This window comes from Biomphalaria glabrata, chromosome 10 (genome assembly GCF_947242115.1).
Source record: "Biomphalaria glabrata chromosome 10, xgBioGlab47.1, whole genome shotgun sequence".
In the NCBI taxonomy this organism is placed as follows: domain Eukaryota; kingdom Metazoa; phylum Mollusca; class Gastropoda; family Planorbidae; genus Biomphalaria; species Biomphalaria glabrata.
This window is the reverse complement of record NC_074720.1, coordinates 8,159,435-8,184,924: the sequence shown is the minus strand read 5'-3', so window position 1 is coordinate 8,184,924 and position 25,490 is coordinate 8,159,435. Positions and strand designations below refer to the sequence as shown.

General features: G+C 31.6%; 1 protein-coding gene across 2 annotated transcripts; it reads left to right on the top strand.

Moving 5' to 3' along the window:
* The first annotated feature begins 1,194 nt into the window (after positions 1-1,194).
* Positions 1,195-24,838, top strand: LOC106072947 (cysteine--tRNA ligase, cytoplasmic-like). 2 transcript variants are annotated; one of them, XM_056044460.1, is made up of 20 exons: positions 1,195-1,329; positions 4,432-4,539; positions 4,728-4,816; positions 4,993-5,089; positions 7,485-7,583; positions 8,451-8,570; positions 9,817-9,957; positions 10,499-10,587; positions 10,765-10,886; positions 11,924-12,033; positions 12,692-12,820; positions 13,211-13,444; positions 14,237-14,378; positions 18,762-18,910; positions 19,140-19,205; positions 19,300-19,381; positions 20,453-20,601; positions 21,197-21,244; positions 21,575-21,670; positions 22,515-24,838. In XM_056044460.1, the coding sequence occupies exons 2-20, from the start codon at positions 4,453-4,455 to the stop codon at positions 22,635-22,637; spliced, it is 2,172 nt and encodes a 723-aa protein (XP_055900435.1). In that variant the 5' UTR covers positions 1,195-1,329; positions 4,432-4,452; the 3' UTR covers positions 22,638-24,838. The 2 variants fall into 2 exon arrangements, with proteins under 2 accessions (XP_055900435.1, XP_055900436.1); XM_056044461.1 differs by having other exon boundaries at positions 1,196-1,329; positions 8,451-8,561.
* Positions 24,839-25,490: the final 652 nt, after the last annotated feature.

The window sequence follows — 25,490 nt, the reverse complement described above, 5'->3', positions numbered from 1 at the left end:
GTTGATTTTGATCTAATGCCAGTCTTTTAAAAACTCACCTCTAAGTTTAGATCTTCTTTTTTTTTCTTTACAATTTTTGCATGTGTTCAGTTTTCTAATAAAAATATTTGTAATGCTTATGTTTAAGTAGATTCAACTGAGAATAAATACCAACATAGCAGACGGCGCTGTAATACTAAACAAGGTAAGTTTAGGGGGCATATGATAAGCCTAGTGTTCAATACTTCAATAAACCTGGCCTAGATCATAGTAGGCTAGTGTATATTATTTATCAATTTTGTGTAAACTTAACTGGCGTCAGGTTTGGGTTTTTTTTTTCCAACTGTGTAAACTGTAGGAGTAAATCTTACTTTATTATACGCATGTAGCAAAACTGGTTGGGACACTAGCGTTGACTCTTTCATAATTTCACGCCATTTTACTTGGTCCACTGCCGTTCACAAGTAGGCCTATATAAGGTGACCAGACCTTTGGCGTGACAGTCCCGCTTTGAACGCTTTTCGAAAATTCCGGGTGGGACGTCAATGTCCCGCTTTCATACAAAAGTCGATCTATGTCACGCTTTAATTTTAAAATCTTTCTTAATTTTTGACTAATAATGAGCCGCCTTGAGACGTTTTCTTCTCGATCCTTATTTCATGTTCACTGCTTAGCAGGCTCCTCTGTTAGCGGCATGGGTAGTGCTCTTACTTTACAGCACACTGCCTTCTCAGAAACTGACGTCAGCACGTTTTCTGTCGACTCTTGGTGTGCTGTCGTTCCGCATGTTTCTCGCTGATTTCTGACGCACATGTGGATAAAAACAAACATCTGAGTCCAAATAGTAATTTTCAATTAGAAGCTCCTTTTAGGCTAATCCTCCCCGTACAGAAGTCGCCTGGGAAGGCGATTGTCTGGCATGCGGACTACATGTCCCGCCCATCGAAGTTGGTACCTTTTTACCTAAAGATAGGCATACAATGGCCTGAACATCTTATCTTATATAATACAGACGTTACTTTTTAAAAAAAATGTCATCCCACGCGTCATGCATATTAACATCTAACATCGAATGAAGTTGTACAGGTAATTGTACTAAGTCTAAGTATTTTAATCTTTAGAAAAATAATTTAAGCTCATCATCCTATTACGTTCCAGTTCTTTACGATGATTTACATTGTAAATTAGTGTAAATCTAGATTTATGATTGCGCAATCATCAATCATGTTGTGTTCTGCTCTCAAAGCTATGTACGGAACAATAGTATAGATTAAAAATTAGCATTTCCTGTTTCATCATCCCGAAATCCAAACACTCACAACAGTATTTGGAGAGGCATCATATTCTCGAGTATGTTATTGGATTACATCGAAACGTGTGACTCTTAAAATACTTTTTACGTTTTAAATTATTTGAATCTTGATACTTAACTCTTTTGTTTAGCAGTTATCTAGATATTGAGTTACAAATTCGAATTTATTAGATCAGAAATCACTCAACTGGACTCACTCTGGAGTCAACTCAGACTAGTCACACTAGTCGTGACTAGTCACTAGACTGACTAGTCTAGTCTAGACTACTCACTACTGACTAGTGACTAATCTTCTTGACTTCTAAGTCTGGATTCACTTATCACTATTCATTGTTACTCAGTACTCAACTGTCACTGTCAGTAGTACTAGTAGAGTAGTAGACATAACTAGACTTAGATCTAGTAGTAGATAAATAAGATTATCATGTCAATCATGAATCATGATAATTCATGATTGATAAAAATTGATTATCAGTTACTCAATTTTCATTCTCAAGTCAAGAATTTACTTAACTCAGTCTTCAGACAGAACTGTTTACTGTTAGTAGTGGAGTAGTGTTAGATCTAGACTAGATCTAGATCGTAGACTAGATCTAGAGTCGAGACAATAGACGATGAATAGTTAATAAAAAGTGACCAGTTGAAATGAGTTGTCTTGATCATACTATGGTCCCGGGTTCACCATACATTATTTTCCATGTATAAATTATTCGGCATTAAGTTTCATTAATTTATTTCATTAACCATACACGGCCTGCTCCCGTCCCCTGCTGTCCTTCAACTGTGAAGTCGAAGAAGAATCCAAACATAAAAATTTGTATTTAAACTTAACTACAGTCTTCTAATTTTATTTTAAATTTTAACTATATATATTAATACTAGACTTGAGACTAGACCTTGAACTAGAATCTAGATTATACTAGTATTACTAGATCTAGTACTAGTCTCTCTAATACTATCATGATCTAGGACTAGAATAATCTAGAATAGTATTATAAGTAAACTAAATCTAGAATCTAGAGCCACTAGACCAAAGAGATCTACTAGTTTAAACTAAATCTAGAATCTAGAGCCACTAGACCAAAGAGATCTACTAGTTTAGTACTTGTACTACTACTATATATATATCTAGATCTATCATTAGGTATAGTACATCTTACTTATTTATTAACTCTGTTCTCAAACTTTTACTAATGTTTGCAATCCAAATTTTCTTAATAAATGCTCATTTGACATTAAAGCTAGACTGTAGTCCATTAAGTCTTTTTTTTTTTAATTGAAAATTTAAGTGATCCATAGATTTGAAAGTCTGTTTACAAGAAATTTATTATATTCTGGGGGTAATATGGAAAGAAAGGAGGTTCTGCCTCAAGACATTGCAAAGGTCTGGGAGAGCGCTGTATGATTTTTCTGAGGGCTCCAGGGCAGAGCCCCAGAGTAATGCATTTTCCATTGTAGCTAGTTTGTTCTGAGCTTCAGAAATTCATTCTCCTGGCATCTAAAATGTACTTTTACCTATTGTAAAAAGATTTCATGTCCAAAAAGGTTGTTTTAAAAAGGGGTGAGAAGAACTAACGTGCACGTCAAATTATAACGATAAAGAAGAAGGTAGCACTTGCCACTATTATGTGAGCGGTATTCAAGTTCACATATGTCTGTAATGGTAGTGATCGTCGTAAGATCATTTTCCTGTTAACTAAGACATATCTTGTCGCTGACTATTTCACAAAAAATGTTGACAATTTATCAATGTTACTAGAGTTGGGAGAAATTTGATCCTTCTGAATAAGAAAGTTGAGAAGAATAACATTTAGAAATGTCTAGTTCAAAATTTTTAAGTCGATATTAATGCAGATTATGCCTCATGAAAACAGTCAGTCATTTATAACTGCAATAAGAAAATACAACATTTATTTAGTCCCCTGAAAAGTAAATTGAGGGGTTTTGTACTCCGACACATTCCTTGATGTTATGGCATTGCCCATGGGATGGACTGTTGCACCCCTAGGGCACCCACAACCCAAAGTTTAAGAAATGTTGCTCTTGAGAGTCATCTATATATCTCTAGAATCTAGATCTACTAGTCTGGTTGCCATACTTTGCCACGCGATAGGACGTTATGGGATAGTATGTAATGTTTTAATGCTCATTTCTGATGGAACGTACCAAACATACATTAAAACAAACATCTAAATTTAGATCTCTTCACTTTTGTGGAAAAGCCAGTCACAGAAGATGTGGTCAAAGTATTTCAATATATATATATACATATATATATATATATATATATATATATATATATATATATATATATATATATATATATATATATATATATATATATATATATATATATATATTTATATATTTATATTTATTTATTTATATGCTTATTAGTAAAGCTCAAGCTACTAAATCTTGTCATAAATTTATAATAAATAACATTTCTTAAATACGTTTTGTTCTAACTGGTTTGAGACTGTCGATAGAGTGAGCTTCTTATATTCACTCTGCAGACTCAGTATAAGCATGTTCTATTAATCTAGACTATGGCGTTTTTAATACCAATGAAAAGAAATGAAATTTAATATCTTAACTCTTATGCTTTGTTAGCTATTTATATCACTTTTTGAGAAAAACAAAGCCTGCACATTTTTGTTTTATGTGACTAGGCTATTCAAGTAGATACATGATCTGATATTAACCATCAATTGAAAAAAAAAAATACATATTGGGACCCTGTTAGTGATTAGCTATTTAAAAAAGTATAAATCTTAAATATTTTTTATTTCATATTTAAATATTATTTAGTCTAAATCCTTATTATTTGAAGTGATTATAATCTTGGTTATTTGCGCAGTTACTGACATTAATATTAGACTTCATGCCATTACAAACAACTAATGTCCTTTCTATTGACTTATTTTTTGGACGTGTGAGCTCAAAGGGAAAAATTGTTTTCGTCTAGGGCAGTGGTTACAAGGATGTAAGATTTTGGTTTATGGCATTTATATATAACTTGAGACTGATTATAAATCATTTATATTTAACCCAGAATGATTTTTTTTTTTTTAAAGAGACTAATTATCATTTAAATATAACCTGCCTCTGATTATAATATGGAAATTTATTTTTTTCAGAGCTTAATAACATAGTTCAAAATGAAACGTTCACAACCAAAGTGGAGTCCTCCATCAGGAGAAGGGAAATCAGTTTTACGTCTTTACAATAGTTTAACTAGACAAAAGGTGTTTTTTTTTTAATTCAAATTTTATTTTTAAATTATTTGCTATACACATTGTTTTCTATTACTTGTCTAAATAAAAATGATTATAAAAATAGATATATTTAGTTTACTTGTAATAATCTTTTTCAACACTGCATGTGACATTCACATTTTTGTTGTCTTTTAATGGTGGAAATTTTTTTTTCCCAGGAGGAGTTTGTTCCTCAGTCAGGTCACACCATCACCTGGTATAATTGTGGGCCAACAGTCTATGATGCCTCTCACATGGGCCATGCTAGGTAAAACAATATAGGAAGGTCCAAATTTCCTTATCATTTAATGATCTTATCTCTCCTGAACTTTGTTTCACCCCTTATCAGTACATACTGGTCTACATTAGTTATTTTCTTTTTAATAAACTTTTTTTTTTTTGTCCAACTTTGTCTTTTTTTAAGCACTGTATTTTATTTTCTAGGTCATACATATCTTTTGACATCCTGCGGCGAGTTCTGATGGACTACTTTCACTATGACATCTTTTACTGCATGAACATAACAGACATAGATGATAAGGTTGGCTGATTACACTTTTTTTTGTTAGATTTGCGTAAGGATGTGTGTTGGCTGAGTGGTAAAGTGTTGGGCTTGTAAACAGAGGAAATGAAATAATTCCTGGAAAAGGCTGGGATTCAATGATGATATACCTAGATTTTTTATTTTTAGAAAATAAAGATGTCGATAGCAGGTTTTTATGCTGGCTAAATGTCATTGTTACATTCCTCTCTATATTTAATATTATTTAGTAAATACATTATTATAGATTTGTGTTGCATATCAATATTGTCTGAGTCCTGCTGTAACAAGATTAAATCTCTATTATAAAGCACCACAGAACTCAATCAGAATGAACAAATAGACTATTCTATCTTCATTTTACATCACACTCTGTGCCAACTGCCCTCTCTAAATCTTACAAACTTCCAGTCATTCTCTCATTTATTCCAACTAACCTATACAAGTGTCATGTATAGAGTATACACACACATTCATCCATTAGGCTACAGAAAAATAAAAGTTGTCACAGCCATGGCTGTCAATGGGGGTAAGATTCGTTTGTCTATAAACAGTGTGCTTCTGAAATAGCCTCTGAAAACTAAGTCCATCTTGACAAAACTGCTCTTTCTAACGTAATGGTGGATACCTGGCTCCTAAAATCTGGAAAGTAGAGCTCATCAGCCTACTGAGACAATTCATCTATGAGAGGGATACTCAGACTTCTGCAATCTTGTGGGATTATATGATTTCTATGCTAGAGAACAGTTTTAATAAGAAAATTAGACCTGGGAATTTACTTACCTAATCATGATATTTAACATACTGAATCCATTTGAAAAAAAAATGTTTCCTTTCTGTGTAAAATACAGTGTTTACTAAGCTAAGAAGAGGTCAATAAATATATCTGCAGTGTTAAAGAAAGTTTACCACAATTTTTCATATGAAAAAAAAAGGTTTTAAAGTCCTAGGTACACATTGTGTACAAATGCGATAGCAGTGAATCATTAAAACTATATAATAGTAGTAAAACATTCAGACTTTATTATAGCAGTAAAACATTCTAACTTTATAATAGCAATGAAACATTAAAACTTTATAATAGCAGTGAAACTTTTAAACTTTATATAGCAATGAAACTTTTAAAATTTATAATAGCTGTAAAACATTAAAATATAAAATATAATTATCTACTTATCTAGGTTCAAGACCCTAGACTAGACTGTTACTGGACCAATAAATAAGCCAAACTAGATCTCTAACTCAATTATAAAGACATCACTTCTAGACTATAGTAAATACAATCTGAGCTACTGTTACAAAATCCAACTTTCTCCTAATTTACTAGATCTAGTTCTAGTCTGGTAAGATCAACTCTGCTGGCCAACCAATATAGATATATTAGATAATTTATTTTAAACAGAGGTATCGAACATAATTACAACAAAATTTGATTTATAATTGAAACACCAAGTAAATGTAAGTCCAATACACACACAATACTGAATACATTAGATAGGAGCATGTTAGGCTTGCTGTATACAAATTAATTTAGGGATAGGATTGCTGGGTCATTAAAATATCTCTTTGATGACTAGATGTATAAGAGTGAACAATCTATACTAATATAGCATGCATATAAGTTATACTAAATTTTACAAATTAATTTAGGGATAGGATTGCTGGGTCATTAAAATAATCTCTATGATGACTAGATGTGTAAGAGTGAACAATTTATAACTAATATAGCATGCATATAATTTTTTTCTAAATTATACATGAAAAGGTGAAATTTGCATTTTATAAGTATTAGCAATTTAAGTAAAAGCTGAGTATTTATAGTTGTTGTTTTTTGTTTTTTTTTTTGTATTGAAAGAAAATGCATAAATAGACCTATTATTTTTTATTACTGCAAAAATAGCAGTAAATGTTTTATTTATGTTGTGAAGGCAAAAGCACACATCATGCTCGAAGGGGTTGTTTTTTTGGAGTTGTCAACCTCCTCCTTTTCCTGCAGGCAAAGTGGGGCTCTGTTGCTTGCTACCATGGACCATGATGAATAGGCCACCCATGATTCCTTTATTTAGAACCAGCTATTCGCTCCAGAGAGGAAACTGGTGCTGCTGCAAAATAGCTAAGCAAAATAGGAAAAAAGTGAAATTTACAGTACCTACTCCATAGAATGCTAGTACATAATAGTTATACAGCTGTATTGTGTTTGAAAGTTGGTACTGCACTTTAAATTGAATGTCATATTGAAATTAAAAGTTAAATTTAATATTTAAATTTTGTATGATAAAAAGAATTATGATTCATGAATTTATTTTTAAAAAAAAATGGTTTGTCACAACCAGTATTATTTATTTTTTGAATAAATATTTTATTAGAATTCAAAGGTTCTGTAATTTTTTTACAGATCATAGTAAGAGCTCGTCAGAATTACTTGATGGATCAGTACATTCAGAGTAACCCAAGCCCAGATCAGATCAAGAAGGATGTCACATCATCTCTAGAGGTATGATCTCATAAAGATACATCTTGAACAGTATATTGCGGTTTTTGTTTATTTATATATTTTTTTATGTGGAATGTTAAAAATCTGAGGCAAATTTTACTATATCAACTTCTATTTGCCTCTAGCTTTAGCACTACCAGATGGTAGTCCCCTTTTTCTATGATTTAAAAAATGAACACTATGCCGGTGTACCGCTTTTTAAAAAAAATATGTCAGAATTTAAAAATAACAACCTATTGTAATTAAACCACGTGTTTAACTTAGCAAATGGCTGTGCCCATTACATGAAAATTATCAGAAAATTAGCAATGAATATGAACCAGACATGTAAAAGGTAGGTCTGGGCTTGTTATAAGCCTGAAGTTGATCCGTATTTTAGTTGAGTTTGACTCTTAGGAGTCAGAATTTTATTAAGAATAATGTTTTTTATTTCATTGAAAGATACTATGAGAGATTGATAGATACGAACAAAATCATGATTTTCATTAGAGCTTGAGCTTCAAAGATAGTAAGTAAAGAAATCTTGGCCCTCAGAAACTCAGGACATAATATCAGTTTGTTTCATTGGCTCAGGGGTGGTAGGGTTAAAGATAGTGCATCAGATTAAAATAATTTTTTTTTTAACCAGGAAATTTAGTTTTCAATGAAAGAATTGTGATCCCAGCTTGTAAAGCTTTGTGTATATTTGAAGTGTAGTTGAACTTATCTCTCAAAAAAAAAAAAAAAAAAATATGCCATAAACTATTTTCTAAAAATATTAGTGGGTTTGTTTTTTTATTAATGAAAATGCTTAATTTTTATCACCAAGTATTATTGTTCATAATTGCATTCTTTGTATCCTAACATCCTAATGTTCTCCATCTACAGCTCCTGAAAGCTAAGATTGCCAAAGAGTCTGACCCAGACAAACTGAACATGCTGACCAAGATGCAGCAGAAAGTTATGGCCTTGGTGGATAGCGGGGATGCAGGACAAAATGTGAATACTGTAATATATTGTTATTTAGTAGACATGAGTAATATACTAACCGCTAGCTAGATGGAACTCTGTGTACTAGACTAACATGTGTATGGTAGGCTATGTTTAGCCAACATTGTGCTTCTACATGTGGTAAGTTGTTAAACTAAACGAAATAATGAATACAATGTGCTATTTTCTGAAGTAATTTGTAGTCTCCCTTTAAAGAAACTCTCTGTAGATGTAATGAGCCTATAAGATTTAAACGAATAATCTTAGTAGGTTAAATTTAATACTGCAAGTTTTTCAGTCATTAAATAAATATCAAACAGCTTCTGAATATTCTGTAGCAGTAGTCCTAAAGCAAAATAAATTGCCCACATTATTCAATATCATTTTGGGAAAATTAACTGCTCCTGTTTCAATGGCATAAGGATTTAGTTGTTGTGAATTCATTGTAAGTAATAACAGATCAGATTAAGTTTTCTTATTTTTTGTACATCCCAAATGAGAGAATGGTCAGTGAGTGAATTCCCTCCAGAGAGGAAATATTATATATAAATAAATGAAAAGTTATGTTACCATCCTAAATTCTTTGAATCCCTTATAATAGTTACTGCTAAATTTTATTCTTCTTTGCTGCAATTTTTTTTTACAATGTTCTGTAATAGTGTTAAAATTATTTCACTGTTATGTTTTAAACTTTTCTTTATTATTAGACACAGTGGCCAAGTATTAAAACGTTTGGCTTCTAGGGGTCTTGGGTTTGAATACTGGTGGAAACTGGGATTTTTAATTTTGAGATCTTCAGAATCCACCCAGCTCGAATGGGTACCTGACATTAATTGGGGAAAAGTAAAGGCGACTGGCCACACAACACCCTAATTAACCATGGGCAGCAGAAACAGATGACCTCTGCATCAACTGCCCTATAGATGGCAAGGTCTGAAAGGGATACTTTACTTAACTTTTATATATATATATATATATTGTTTGTAAGCTTATTTTGCAATACTCATGATTATACAGTCAAGCCTTGTTATATCTGGCACAAGATCTACATTACACTATTTGATGTAAACCATTCATAGACCATCTCCCAGTGTATTTAGATGAATCAGAAGGTTCAGTTTGAAATAAATTGGGTGTCCGATACAAAAGATTATGAAGTCAAAAGGTTTTGCTGTAAAACTCAATGATTTCATCTTTAAAAGATTAGTTTGTAATGTGATTCTTACTAGATTATAATCTCTCTTTATTTCTCTTATCTCATCAGGTCCGACTGGTGGAGATACGAGACATAATGGCACCTTGGCTAGACAAACAAAAAGGTGCTACTGTAACAGATAATGCGATTTTCTCAGAACTTCCAAGATACTGGGAAGAAGAATTTCACAAAGACATGGTAGCCCTGAATGTAAGCTACCTTAAGCTCAAGTGATAAGCTGTTGTAAACTCAAATGAAGTCCTACATACATTTTAAAAATATTTCAAAAGACTAAAAAATTAATTTAGATATATTTATTAATTAAGTGACACAACAGACATTTCAAAGGCAGCTTTTAGTTTTTGTATCATAAATGGATATAGTCTTCATTATAAAATTTGATTGGAGGGAGAACATGAGAGGTTCAGATCCTCTCTTGCAAAAACCCTGGACAGCAACCATGCCAATATGGATATTGTGTGTGTGTCACTATACAGTTCAAGATCTTGTGGCTTCCAAGTCCAATAAAGACTCCACTTTTGTGGATTAAAACCCTGCCCATACAGGGAATATGAACTTATCATTTTTAGTTCTTTTTAATCTTTTAATATGAATAGTTCCTGTTTGTTATTTAGGTTTATATTGTCTACACAAGTTAATATTTATTTTAATAGTTTTTTTTTAATTATTCAGTACATATAGATACCATAATATCTTTTATTTTTTTTATTTTGCTATGTTCTTGTCTTAGGTTCTTTCTGCAGATGTCCTGACTAGAGTTAGTGAATATGTACCAGAGATAGTAGAGTACATCAAAAAGATAATAAACAATGGCTATGGGTAGGTTGATTCAGCCTTATGTTTCTTTATTAGCAGATAATACTTTTTGTTCTGTAAACATAAGTCCTGTAATAGTCACTGATACTTTGAGAAGTTTGGTGTGATTTGTAACATCCTACTCTACTATTATCTTTACTTTAAAAAAATATAATGATTGCATTCAACTTTCATTGCCAGATATGAATCTAATGGTTCAGTCTACTTTGACACTAAGGCTTTTGATAGTGCACCAAACCATTTCTATGCTAAGATGGTGCCTGAAGCTTATGGAGACAAGAAAGCTTTGGCCGAAGGAGAAGGTATGATGAATTAGCTTGTTATTTTTTTTTGTTTGAATCAAATAACCCAATAGCGATTATTTCTGTTTTGAAAAGGTAAAGTTCCCCTTTTAAACCTTGTGATCTATAGGGCAGATGATGTATAGGTCATCTGTTTCTGTGGTCTACGATTATCGAGGGTGTCATGTGAACAGCACAAAAATCAACCGCCTTTACTTGTCCCTAACTAATATCAGGTACCCATTAGAGCTGGGTGGACTCAGAGGCACCCAAAGATCTCGATATTAAAAATCCCAGGATTCGAACCCGGGACACCTGGCTCAGAAGCCAAACACTTTACAGCTCAGTCATCGTGCCTCCTCTGTTTTTAAAGGCCACTCCTAAATCCTAAGCAGAGATAGGTGACTCTTAAAAAATATTAATTAAATAAATAAATAAAAAAGACAATGTTATAAAATAGGAAAATATGTCTAGTTTTTAAAAAATGTAAACTTAAGAATGAAAAAAAAAATATTAAAAATAGGCCTTGTACTCTGCAGTATCAGCACTTTCATAAAAAAAAAATTCAGAAAAAAAAAAACTACAAATTTGGTTTTCAATACAAAAAAAGAGTCATCAAATTCTTATTCTCATTCTGAATGAGACCTGAAGAGCTCTTCTTATATGAAGTTTAATAAACTAATGCTAACTTCCTATCCCATCCTTTAGCATAAGGCGTCTACTGTAAACAACACATCTACTGCAATAGACCCTATTAGGTTAAATATCATAATTTATGTTTAACTTTTCATCACCTAGTATCTCTACTGTTATGCAATGGCCGCATTGATTCAGATCTGGCATAATTAATATATAGAAGTAGTATCAATAATATTTTTTGTACTTTGTAGACAGAATTAACATTAAATATTTTTATACTTTTGAATAAAAATAATACTTTCTTGTTACCAAGGTTTTTGCAAAATGTCTGCTAAAAAATAGTTTGGTTAATATTTTTCATACTGAGATTATTTAATTAGTGTTTTTAAAAACAAAATCTGATTCCATGCTATTGGCAGGTGAGTTGAGTGTTTCTGATGAGGCAGGAGAAAAACGAAGCGCAACAGACTTTGCATTGTGGAAAGCATCTAAGCCTGGTGAACCATCTTGGGAGTCTCCTTGGGGAAAGGTAGTTAACTTTCAAAATATTAGTCATCTGTCTGTATGGTAAAAAATTTGTACACATTTTTCTCCCACATCCAATCTTGGATTAGGCTGAAATTTTGAACAATTATTTCCTTTACCTGATAACACAAGAATCAATTTTAAAACAATTAACCAATTAGTTAATTAATCATTGGTAATAAATTATTTTGGTTGGTATCTTGAACAAAGGAAAGAAATTGTACTTGACACATGTGGTTGAATTAGTCCCCTTAAGGACTCTTGAGCCCTGAGGGAACTTTTTTTTTGTATGCATTTCAAAAACGACCATTTTAACATTCACGAAGATACCCCCTTCTTCCCTCCCCTTTTCACAACTTGTGCAGATAAGTGATAGAATCATAGCGCATTGAGAAAAAGCTAGATGCCAAAAAAAAACAATTGGTAAAAATATTTCTAATCACAAAGATGTATATGTCTAGGTCAATCATACAAATTGTTACATGACTGATCCAAACTAATTGTTACAATTACACTTAATATAAGCTTTGTTTTTTGTTTTTTAAAGTATTTTTTATGTTTTTCTTGGTTGTAAACGATAAATACTTGGAATTGAAACACAATAAAACTAATAAAGATATTTCTGCCTGGGTGTTAATATTGAATGTTTTTGTTTTCCACAGGGAAGACCTGGTTGGCATATTGAATGCTCTGTAATGGCCAGTGATATCTTTGGAGAGTCCATGGACATTCACTCTGGAGGCTTTGATCTCAAGTTTCCTCACCATGACAATGAACTTGCTCAAGCAGAAGTGAGTTGTTTTTTTTTTTCATTTCCTGCTATTAATTTACACTGTCTTCACAAGTGGAAATGTAAAGGGGGAAATTTGTTGGAATCCTTGAAATTCCCAAAACTGGCAGCAGAGTGGATAGAGTGCCACGCTAATAACGCAAATGGGAACATATTGTTTGTTGTTGTTTTTTTTTTAAGTAATGATCAGATCTGATCCAATCCCATATTGATCTGATGATATCCCATCAGATTTTATTGGAACATAAAGGAGTTTATTAAATGTTTATTTTATTTGTTTGCATTTATCATTAAAGACCTAACAACTAGAAAGTTTTGGAAAATTTTAATCTCATTTGTAAATAGTAATTGAATTACTTTTTAATTAAAATTTGTACTGTACTTGCTTCAGGCATATTATGAAAATGACCATTGGGTCCGTTACTTTGTCCATTCTGGCCACCTGACCATTGACGGCTGCAAGATGTCCAAATCTCTCAAGAACTTTATCACTATAAAGGAAGCTCTGAAGAAGTACACATCCAGACAAATGAGACTGTTGTACTTGCTGCACTCCTGGAAGGACACTCTGGACTTCAGCGAGAAAACAATGGACGTGGCCTTAGAGTATGAAAGAACTTTGAATGTGAGTATGGGGCTATAGACATGGTGATTGAGAGGTTATTTTCTTGATGTACAATATGAAGTATTATTTTCGTATTTCTTTTCAAGCATATCATCGCATCCTGCCTTGAGCGTAGATTACCAACCAGCTGTTTTTTTTGCAGGTGCCTCGGTTCTGAGAAAGTCTCCTTCAACTGTACCCACATCTTGCCCATCCGTTTGGAATTTGCTTCCAAATTTGCAGCATTTTTTCTGGTCTGTCCCCTCTTCCTCTTTCCTTTAACCCTCCAGCCATTAAGCAGTGTCTGGAACAATTTACTCTATCCTTAAGAGAATGGAAATAACTTATTTTCTATCACTGCTATCAATCTCAAATGACACTAACCCAATCATTATTTTTTTATTCTACAGCTGAAATATTAATATTCCCATAGCTAAATATGTTCTATTTTTTATAGGTTATCAAAAAAGCAACACAAATTTCAAAAAATCATAAAATGTATTCTAGTTTGTTGCAGATGCCAAATAAACACCTAAAAATAGCTTCATTATTGCTCTCTAAGGTCAGAGTTAGTAAAGGCTATTTTTAAAAAATATTAAGTAGCAGTACATTCGTAAATGAAATAAACCTAATAACTCAACAATCCCTGGACATAAGAAGTAGTGAGACTAGAGTTGTAAAATGGTGAATAAATATAGGAAAAAGAAATGTTTGTAAATTATACCTTTAGAAGTCAAAGGAAAGGAAGCATTAGGTCCCCTGTTATCAGAAGATAAACTTCATTTTTTTATTGTTTTTTTTTTTATTTGATAGGAATTTTTCCTGAATGTGAAAGACAGTGTTCGAAATGTCGCAGCAACTGGAGTCAGTGCCTTCTCGAAGTGGACGGAAGAGGAAGTGAAACTGAATGAAAGGTTCCAAGGAAAACGTAAAGCAATTCATGAAGCTCTGTGTGGTAAGTTCAATGGCTGACAAACCATCTTCCTCCTTCCCTCCACCTCACTTAAGGGGAGGTATCCCTAGAGAAAATTGAGTTTTAGGTCTAGGATATCGATTTTTAACTAATAACATAATTAAGTAGATCAATCATTTTTCTTTACATTACAATAATTTTTATTGCTTAAATCTGTGTCTAAAATATGTTTTTTAAATGTTTTTGTAAGGTCTATAAGACAAAATCTTAATAAAATTTATACTTTAAACTCATTTTTCTCAAAATGTTAGTTTTTGCACATGTCATTGTGCTTTACTAGGAATTTCTCCCAAACTACTTGATAGATTTTGATGAAATTCGAAACACTTCTTAAGGACATCATTAACTTTACTCGTACAATGATTTTTTTTCAATATTTTATTTACTTTTTTTTTTTAAGTATTTTTAATTAATATTTATCCTGTTTTTTTTTAGGTCTAAAAAATACTAAAAATTCAAAAATTTGTAAAAAATTTAACATACTTAATTCTTTAATTCTGACGTTGTATCAATTTAGAGGATCCTTTTTTCTTATCTTTTAATTCAATTTCATGTATTTCTGATCAATAGTTTTTACAAAATTCAGACTTTTAATTTGTATACAATAAACAATATGGCCGCCGTTACCATGGCAACCATCATTAAAAAAAAAAAAACTTTTTTTTTAGCATCATTTATTTTAGAATATCATTATATGTTACCATAACAAATTTCAAGGGCCTAGCTTCAGAAATAACAAAAATAAGATTTTCAGGGATACCTCCCCTTAAGGTGTATAATTTTGTAGGTCTTATATTTAAACCTTTTATTAATCCTTACTTCTATCACGTCTATTATATCACAGACCTGCCTACCAAAAAAAGTCCAAATGCGTAACGCTGATGGTCAAAATGCGTATTTTGGCACCAGAATGCGTAACACTTACGCGATCCACTATTTTGTCATATATATATATATATATATATATAGGTACTTCAACATCGCTATTTTTGTACGCCGGAAGTGTGTTTAAATTCTGGTCCTCATGGTTTCGGTCGCGTCCCCGGTTACCGTCGGAAAAGTGCGTAAAATGTCATTATTTTTGAACCGATCTTCTAGATTAGAGTATCATTTTGTCGGGGAGAAAATGGCGATTCTTTTGATACCAAATTTGACGGGATTGGTTTATTAGATCGTTTTTTTTTAAGATTCCAAAATTAGGGTGTGTTCCAGATATGATTACTTTTTTATTTTTGTTTTGTAATTATTTATATTGGTTAGTAATTTGTAGTATCCATATCTACATAAGAATCACGTGTGATTATAAAGCTATTTTGGATGGCACTCTTGGTATATGAATGCCAAAATGACCACCAAATCGAAAGTAGCCATTTTGCTATCAATTCTACCGGAAGTAGTAATAAAATACTTATAAAATATAATAAAAACGAAGTTTCCTTGTTTATTAATATAGATAATGAAGCAAAAAAACTCGTATTAATGTAGATCTAGATTTAGTTAGTAATAGATCTAGAGAAGCAACAGATAATGTAGAAAAATCAAATTATTGTTTTAATCATACACTAGAGTGTAGATCTAGGTCTAATACTTAGAATTAGATTTAGGCTTAGACTTAGATCTATTTTCTAGAATAGGAACAGAGATGCTTAGAATGAAATCTAGAATAAGAATTAGATAAGATAGATAGATCTTTAATTGATTTGATATATACTAGTCTAGTCTATACTTAATTGTCTTAATAAACTAATACTAGTTTCTAGATCTAGAATGTTGAGGACTAAATTTAGATCTATTTTTTTATGTGAAATTTAATGGGAGAAAATCTGAGAAATAGCCTAAAAACTAAAACAGCTTTTCAATATATATTATAAATTAGATAATTTAGATGTTTTATTATAAGTTTGTTTAGTTTATGTCTGTATATATAATATATATATAGATTCAGTATATTTTAAACTTTATAAAAGAGACATTCTGATATCTAATCTTGGCAATTTGACTAATTGTATTGATTTCTATTGCCTCTTGCCCCCCCCCCCCCCAAATATCCAAATATTTTGTAATTTTACATCTGCATTTTTTTTTAAATAAAAAAAAAGGTCAATATTTTAAAAATGTTTTTTAACGATAACTTTTTCATACTCCAGCTGTTTAAAGTCTCCTTTTAATTTTATGATTAAATATTAAGAAATAAAAACAAGTTCTCGTCAATATTTGAAAAAAATCTAGCTGTTCCCATAGTACAATTTTTAAAAATAAATGTCACAATTTTGAATTGCTTTTTTTCTTTAAAATTATTATTTATTTTTGTAGCAAATAACATGTTTAAAGTTTCTTGAAAATTTGAAATGGTAATATTAATAAATAAAAAAGTTGTGCTTAAATAAGTCAAATTCCGACCAAATTTGTCGGTTCTATTTTTAGCTTCGTCTGGCTGTAAAAGTATAAAAAATAGATTTAGATGAAAGATTTGGGGTTAAAAAATGATATATAGAACATGTAAAGTCTCCTGAAAATTTGAAATAGAAATATTGACAAATAAAAAAGTTGTGCATGAATCAAGTCAAATTTCGACCAAATTTGTCGTCTCTATTTTCAGCTTCGCCCGGCTGTAAAAGTGTAAAAAATAGATTTAGATGAAAGATTTTGGTGTTATAAAATGATATAAAGAACATGTAAAGTATCCTGAAAATTTGAAATGGAAATATTGACAAATAAAAAAGTTGTGCATTAATTAAGTCAAATTTCGACCAAATTTGTCGTCTCTATTTTCAGCTTCGCCCGGCTGTAAAAGTGTAAAAAATAGATTTAGATGAAAGATTTGGGGGTTATAAAATGATATAAAGAACATGTAAAGTCTCCTGAAAATTTGAAATGGAAATATTGACAAATAAAAAAGTTGTGCATTAATTAAGTCAAATTTCGACCAAATTTGTCGTCTCTATTTTCAGCTTCGCCCGGCTGGAAAAGTATGAAAAATCGGTTTAGATGAAAGATTGGGGTAGTATTACGTTTTAAATAACATACATAAAGTCTTCTGAAAATTTGAACCAAAAATATTGAATAATAAGAAAGATATGCATGCTTTAATAACAAAAAGTCATTTTTCGGGTACCAAAATTTTTTATTGAATACAAAGCCAAAGAAGGAAAAAAAAATAAATACAAAAAAAATCATAACTTTGCTTCTACTTATCATAGAAACATAAATTTGATATTTTTGTAAATGGGACACCAAGCTCTATTTAATGATATCAATTACAAAACAATATGATCAAAACAAATTTTTTTGTTGAAGTGCCTAATATATATATATATATATATATATATATATTAGATCTAGATGTCATGATTAGATCTATAATCTAAATCAATACGACAATAGAGATGATATCTAGACTAGATCTGGATCTATGTCTATATAATGAATATAATCTACTCTAGATCTGGGCTCAAGAGTGTTACCGATGCCGTTGATCCGCTACAAACGTAGGTCTACTCCAAACTTTCGTAGGCCTACCTTCATTCTTGATCTATCCTATACTAAGACTAAGAATCTAGTCTAGATCTTGACTAGATGGTAGTATAGTTATCGATCTAGATCTAGTCAATCTAAATCATACTACAACTAAATTGGATCTAGATTGTAGAGTAGAGTAATGTAGAGAATAATGACATAACGTAAGCACATGACTAGCTAGACTCTAGCTAGATCTATTCCTGTATAACATGTTAATAATGTTATCTACATTCTAGATCTAGACTAGATATCTACAATGTCACTCAATGTGTTTTGAATTGATAGCACTTCGAAATTTGTTTTCTATAGAAATAAATACGGGAATCAGGGATTAAACATAATTAATTTCTACTAATGAACTTACAAAAAAAAAAAGTCACGTTGGTGTATCAGCTAACTGACGGTACCAACCCGCCACTCCCTCACTCTCGCGTTCTTCATTTCTAGACTAAACCTAATTGCTTTTAAGAACCAATCAACGTATAGATCTGGACACAATGTGTTCCCCCACCTTTTTCTGTTCCCACCCCCACCCCCCCAACAGGACGGCTTAGCGTGACCTCCGTGACCGCTCGTAAGCTAGTCAAGAGAGGAAAAAAAAAAAGGATACGAAATGCGTAACGTGACGGGTTCAATGCGTATTTGCGTACTGACGGTCATTTTTGGGAGATTTTGCGCAACGAATGCGCATTTTGCGTAACGGTAGGCAGGTCTGATATCACAGTAATGGCAAAGTCTTGAATTCTGAAGAGGAAGGATGAGTGCATCACTTTATTAAGTCTCAGGGTGTACATGAGAATCCTCTCAGCAAAGTTTCAAACTGTTGCTTTGTGTTTCTTTGTATAGATAATGTTGACACAAGAAGCTCAATGGAACATATACGAGAGCTTGTGTCTGCTGGCAACTCTTACATGGCCACTGCTAGAAGCAGCCAGAGGCAAGTCAACAGAAAGCTTCTTATGACTATTGCAGAATACATCACAGACATGCTCAAGGTAAGACCCTCTGCCGCTGACATAGTGAACGCTAGACATTTATATATTTTATTGTTACAATTTATATGTTCAAGTGTATTAACTTATTCCTGTTTAAAACTTTTTTAGATTAGTTTATCATTTTAGCTTTTGTGTTTATTATGTGTGTAATGTTATCACATCGCCTTGAGCCTACATTTTATTTGTTAACAGCGCTCTATAAATTATATTATTATTATTATTCTTTCAGATATTTGGTGCAATACCAACAGAACAGTCAATCGGTTTCCCTCAAGGAGGAGCTCAGAATACAAATGTGAGTTCTTGAATCTATTATCACATCAACAGTTTTCAAAATACAACTGACAAAATTATAAAATTATTCATCCTTTTGTTTTCTGAACTACCAGGTAGAAGAAACAGTCATGCCTTTCTTGTCAGCTTTTGCCAGCTTCAGAGACAATATTAGATCACTTGCCAGGGAAACGAAACGTAGGTTATGCTATTGTTTTTATCTGTATATGAAACACCAATATATTACTCTTTTTTTTGGGGGGGGGGGGGGGATACTGGTACTGTTATTTTTTAGTTGTGTGACTGTCAGTAAAAAAATAAGATGAACTGGGGTTGCCTTCAACAAAATAAATATGACACCCCAACCCCTTGCCAGACACTTTGCCACCATTACAAAAGTGTCAGCCATACGCTTTGAATGCTCCATTTTAATTCATCTTAGACTCTTACCACAACAAACCAGCGTAAGCAACACTCTGTATAGCAGTGTGGAACAGATGACAAAAACAGCGTGCTACTTTTCCTTGGCACAGATTGTGAAAAGAGCTTACAGCTCAGTAGCAAAAAAGCTGTCTAGTTGAATCAGAAGTAAGCTGTAAGAGCTTATAACTCTAGCAGGAAAATGTGGCCTGCTTTGAAACAGGTTTTTATTTCCATTTCAGAGACTTATCTTTCTTGAACAGAGTTTTTAGGTTCACAAGTAGTGCTAGTATTATAGGTGTTAGTTGGCTCCTTCAGTTTTAGAATGACTGTGGTTCACCTTGTAGAAAACATTTATGGTTGAAATGATGTTGCCCACACAGCAGTTCTCCCCTCTCCATGCAGCTGATGTGTCCAAAGGAACGGCAAATATCCATTACAGTTTGGGAACAGGTGCAGGTACTGCCAGGCTAGAGCTCTGTGTACTGCAAACTACCTGACAATTACCAGCTCCTGATTTTTCTTCAGAGTTGTCTCCTTAAGCCTTTCCCATGATTGGGTACATCCCCAAGGCAGTTGAGGTTTAAATTCAGAGGTTACCTTCTCTTAGGCGCGTAACCAAGGCTAATGCTCCCCTCCTACCCAAAGCTTACTACTCTTAAATCATATTAGACTCTAAAGTTGCAAGAAATATGCGTGTCTGTGTTTGTGTGTGTCTGTGTGTACTTTCAGTGTCCAAGAAATGTGTATGTGTGACTATTTTGTTTTTAAAACAACTCATTGAATTTTTGTTTTGTATAATAACTTAAAACTGTATATAAGAAAAAACGTCTTCTCACTTAATTTCAGAGAAAGATATTCTCTCAGAATGTGATAAAGTGAGAGATGAGGTCCTGCCAAACCTGGGTGTTAGACTGGAAGATCATGAAGGCTCTGCTACTGTGATCAAGTTGGTAGACAAGGAAGAGTTACTGAAAGAGAGAGCAGAGAAATTAAAGGTAATGTCTGCAGTGCTGTGTCCTTTTTATTTGTTTCCTGGCCATGGTCAAATGAGTACAAATTATGAAATATGGAATGTACAAAATGTAATCCTAACATTAAAAAATATTGTTTTGAATACAAAATTACCTTAATTTTAAAAATCCTGACATTTTGTGATGAAAAAGTGCTATTAGTATTGTACAATGTGATACAGTACTTCACCATTTACTGCTATAAATATAAATTAATTTTCTTTATTATTATTTTTATTTATAATTATTTTGTGATAGTTTTTGTGTTGATATTGTAAATTATGCAACTTATTGCACTAATCAGCCTTTGTGTTCTACACAGCTCTAAAATTCCTAGATGTTATTATATAAAATATAATGTGGTGTTTGTGCATTGACTCTAAATACAAAATGTTTTCTTCCTCTGTTTTGTATTAAACAATGTCTTCAATCCTAGACTTTGAGCACAGCCCCCCCCCCCCCCCCCACTCTCTTTTACTTACCCTTATACTTTAGCCAGTTAGCATGGACTGGGATTTTGAACTTCTTATAGGCCCAGTTTGAAAGTGTGTCAATTATCTTGTAACTTTGTACATTGCAGCTAGAAGAAAAGAAAAGATTAGAGAAAGAGAAAAAGAAAGCAGAACAGGTACTGGTACTACATTCAATTGTTTTGGTCAACTAATGATATGAATGGTTTATAAAGTTTTAAAACTTTGTTGAGATGGAATCATTATTTCAGAAGCATGCCTTTGCTGTAAGAAGAGTCTAGCATAGTTTGAATGATTATTGACTTATTATGGTTTATAGGTTAATTTACAATCCTGTTTTTAACATCCTTCAGAGGGTATTCTTGTCAAAATACCAGATGTGAATTGTAACACTTATCTCCTTTTGGTATTTGTTGTTAACTCTATGCTTTTAGTTATTCAACAAGCATAAATGTATCTAAAAAAAATAAATTTTTGTCCTATCCAAGGCTGAAAAAGATGCTCAGAAAGAAGCCCAGAGAAGGATTCCACCATCAGAGATGTTTAAGAGTGAAACTGATAAATATTCTAAATTTGATGAGAAGGTTAGAAATCATGAATTATTCGAGTTTATTACATATTTAAATTTAAAAATAACCATTTTATTAGGTGTGACGCTGAACCTGTAAAGAAAAATGTCTTTTGCATCCTAAACATAAACCAATACACAGACATCCAATTTTATTTTTTAAAAATCATGCTGAAAGAGGTCTTTCATGCAGTGATCTAAGTCTTATTTATAACATATATTTTATTTACACATGAAAAATACATTTAAATATTCAATATAACTGAAATCTATATTTAAAAAGAAATATTTAGCTCCCCCCCCCCCCTTCCCATTTGTATACAATCTTCAGATTTATAACGATTGAATATTCACTTTTGACTAGATTTACACTATTAGTAAAAATCACTAAATTTAGATACTTTTTAGGACAGTAGCCATAAAACTCTGAACTTAAATACAAAAAGACAACCTAATTAAATACTCTGATATATATATATATATATATAAACACACACACAAAGATGAAAGAACATTTCTAATTCCATATGCTAGAATATATTCATAAAAGCACTCCTTCCTCTTTAGTGCCATTAGAGCATGGAATGGATTGTTTGACTGAGCCAGGAAAACCAATGACTTGGCAGAGTTTGTCACTATATTAACATGCATTACTAGATTTACTCATGGATTTGTATGTTTTATACATACCATTACAAAAAATTCTTGTTAAGTTTCAGTATGGTACATAAAAAATATTTGTGTTTCTGTTCAAAGGTCATTGAAAGATATTTTGGTTGGTTTAGCTTTATACCTAAATCATTGAGAAAAAATTGTTTTGTTTTATGCATAGATCATTAAAATCTTTGTTTTCCTTTTAGGGTATTCCTACACATGATGCATCTGGTGTTGAAATTCCCAAAAGTGCCATGAAAAAATTACAAAAACTTTACGCTGCTCAGGAAAAGAAGTATGAAGACTTCCTGAAATCTCAAAAAAGTTGAAATTGTGATGTCTTAGACCTGGTTCAAGAAATGAATTCTCTCTTTTTGTGATTGATCCTAATGAATCATCCGTCAATTATTCACTGACCTCAATGGTGAAGGACATAGAAACATTGTTTATATTAACTAAGGAAATTGTTGTAATTACTAAGAAGTATTATTTTTTTTAACCTTTTCTTAGTTTTTGGGAAAACTAAATCCATATAGAAAGGTTTGAGTTTCTAGAAGTGTATAGCTGAATTATCCCATTTGTTTATTGATTAGGCTCAGGTGTTCTAGAAATGTATAGCTGAATTATTCTGTTTGTTCATTATTAGGCTCAAGTGTTCTTAGAAGTGTATAGCTGAATTATTCTGTTTGTTCATTATTAGGCTCAGTGGTGTATATTTTCATTGTTTGGGACAGTTATGCAAGACACATAAATACAGCAAATGTGTACTTGAGATTTTGACAAAATAATGCTGTGGCACAATAACAGTAACTCTATGACTTTTGTTTTCTTTCTGATTATTATTTGTTTTTTTTTTTTTGCTTAATTAATATTTTTAAATTGTTGTTTTCTTAAGGTGTAAAATTTGTGGTTATTATTATTACTTTTTTGGTGTTTTTTTTTAGCTTTATATTTTTAAAGTGTTAGCAAAATAAGAAATATTACAAGTTATTTTATCATGTGCATTATTTTGTTCTGAGATAATAAATGCTGTTCACTTGTAGGTTTGATTCTATTCCCAGCAAGCTATCTTGCCCTAAATAATTCTGTACAGTTTTCAAGATGTCATGTTATTGTCATCTTACATAGTTTTTATTTCTTGTTCATTTTTTTAAATTTATTATCTCTAGTCTTAGGTAATAATGTGTATGGAACCGCTTCTTGAAGTCCAAGTGGGAAGTTTTCTTATTTACCTTAAAGTAGGTCTATGCCCTTCTCAACAAACTTGTTATAAAATAGAAAAATATTTGCAACCAATACTTCAGAAGACTGATTGCTGGACAATAGAACAATTTTTCCACAGAAACACATTGCAAATGTTATTTTGATTAATTGCATTAAAGTGCAACAAAAAAAAATGATTGAAATTTGACATTAGATCAGCAGCTTAATGTAAAAGATTGTGATTTATTGTACAGAAACATTGACAGATTTTCATGCAATGTCAAGGATGCTAACTTGAACTTCAGTGTTGCCAACTAAAAAAATGATTGAGCTAAAATTTGTTAGAACTTAGAACATTTTATTCTGCAGTGCACAAAAATTATCATTTATTTGTTGTTTTTCCCCCATAGATGAAAATCTCTAGAAACCTACTTAGTACCTGACTTGATGTAAATTATCTTTTTATTTTATCTATACATTACAGTTTAATAGAAACATCTAATATTTGTCATTTTACTACAATCATTGTCAATTATAAATGTCATTAAAATATCATTATTTTCAATGAAAATATATATATATATATATATATATATGAAATATATATAACTTTACAAGTCCCTATATAATGTGATTGTTCTATAATAATAATTTATTTTTTTGCCTTCTAATTTCATGTTAATGAAGATGTTTGATTATCTTCGTTATAATGTATCATCTTGAGTTTTTTTTTTCAATCATTTCAATATATGATGTACATAACTTGTTGATTTGTGAAATTAAAATAATCACAAAGTTACTAATCTAAAAGGCCTGTTTTTCTTTTTTTTTTTGTTGGTATAAGGTGGCGGTAATGAGATTACTAGTTGGATCATGTAATAAGCCCTAAACATCATCTAAATCATTATTTATGATCTTGACCTAAACAACCTATTTTCTTCCTTGAAAGTATAGCATATTAGTTGGATATTATTAAAATTTAAAAACTAAGCACACTGAAATTATACAAATATAGCTTTGGTCACTAACTTTGGCTTTTGTGTATTAAATGCTAACACAGTTAACTCAATCAATACAAGAAAGCTAATTACATGTAAATTAATAAATTTTTTTTTTTATTCCTATGCCAAATTCTTTGTATAGGTCAGTAAGTTTTTTAAGTGCCTTTTTTTTTTTTTTTCAGAACACGTATAAGTTTAACATGTCTTCCCACAGAAAAAATTAAGTTTAACAAATCTTGCTAATTATGTGCATCACGCTTAGAATTTTAGCACCAAATCATTTAGGATTAAAGAGAATGTTTAATAAAAATTTGGCTTACAACAAATTCAGTGTGTTGTGTTGTAGTTGATTTGTGTTATCTAATAGGGAACATCTATATGTCTGTTGAAATGTTTCAGTTTACAAGGTATGATTGGTAAAAGTCATTTGAAGAGATTTAAATTCCAATTTAATAGATTTAATGTTAGAGTCAACTACTCTAAGCCAGGCATCTGACAATCCCATTTAACACACATTACAAAAAGGGCTTAATGAATTAACTTGCATGTATTGTCAGTACATTAGGATAGAACAGAAGTAACTTTATTGGGGCTAATTGAGTAAAAAGTATGAAGAACTAATAAGTTTTACTGCAGGGGACTAGAGAGGCATTCAAATCTTTTTTTTTTAATTATTTTTGTATCCAGTGCATCCTTCTTGCCATAAGCATGCTTAGGGCACTCTGATTCAATCTCTTTTGTGGACCCAATGGGGGATATCTTGGAGAACTCAAAAGATTCAAACTCAATAGGCAGCCACGCAGACACCGAGCAAATTATAACATCCGCCACACTAGCTTGTTTTAAAATTTTCCCAACAATAATAATTATAGCTTTTATATAGCCCTATTTTCATGCTTATAGCATGCTCAGAGAGCTATGGTCCAATCTCATTTGTGGACCAGTTTGGGGGTATCTGGGAGAAGGTTTTTCCGTGAT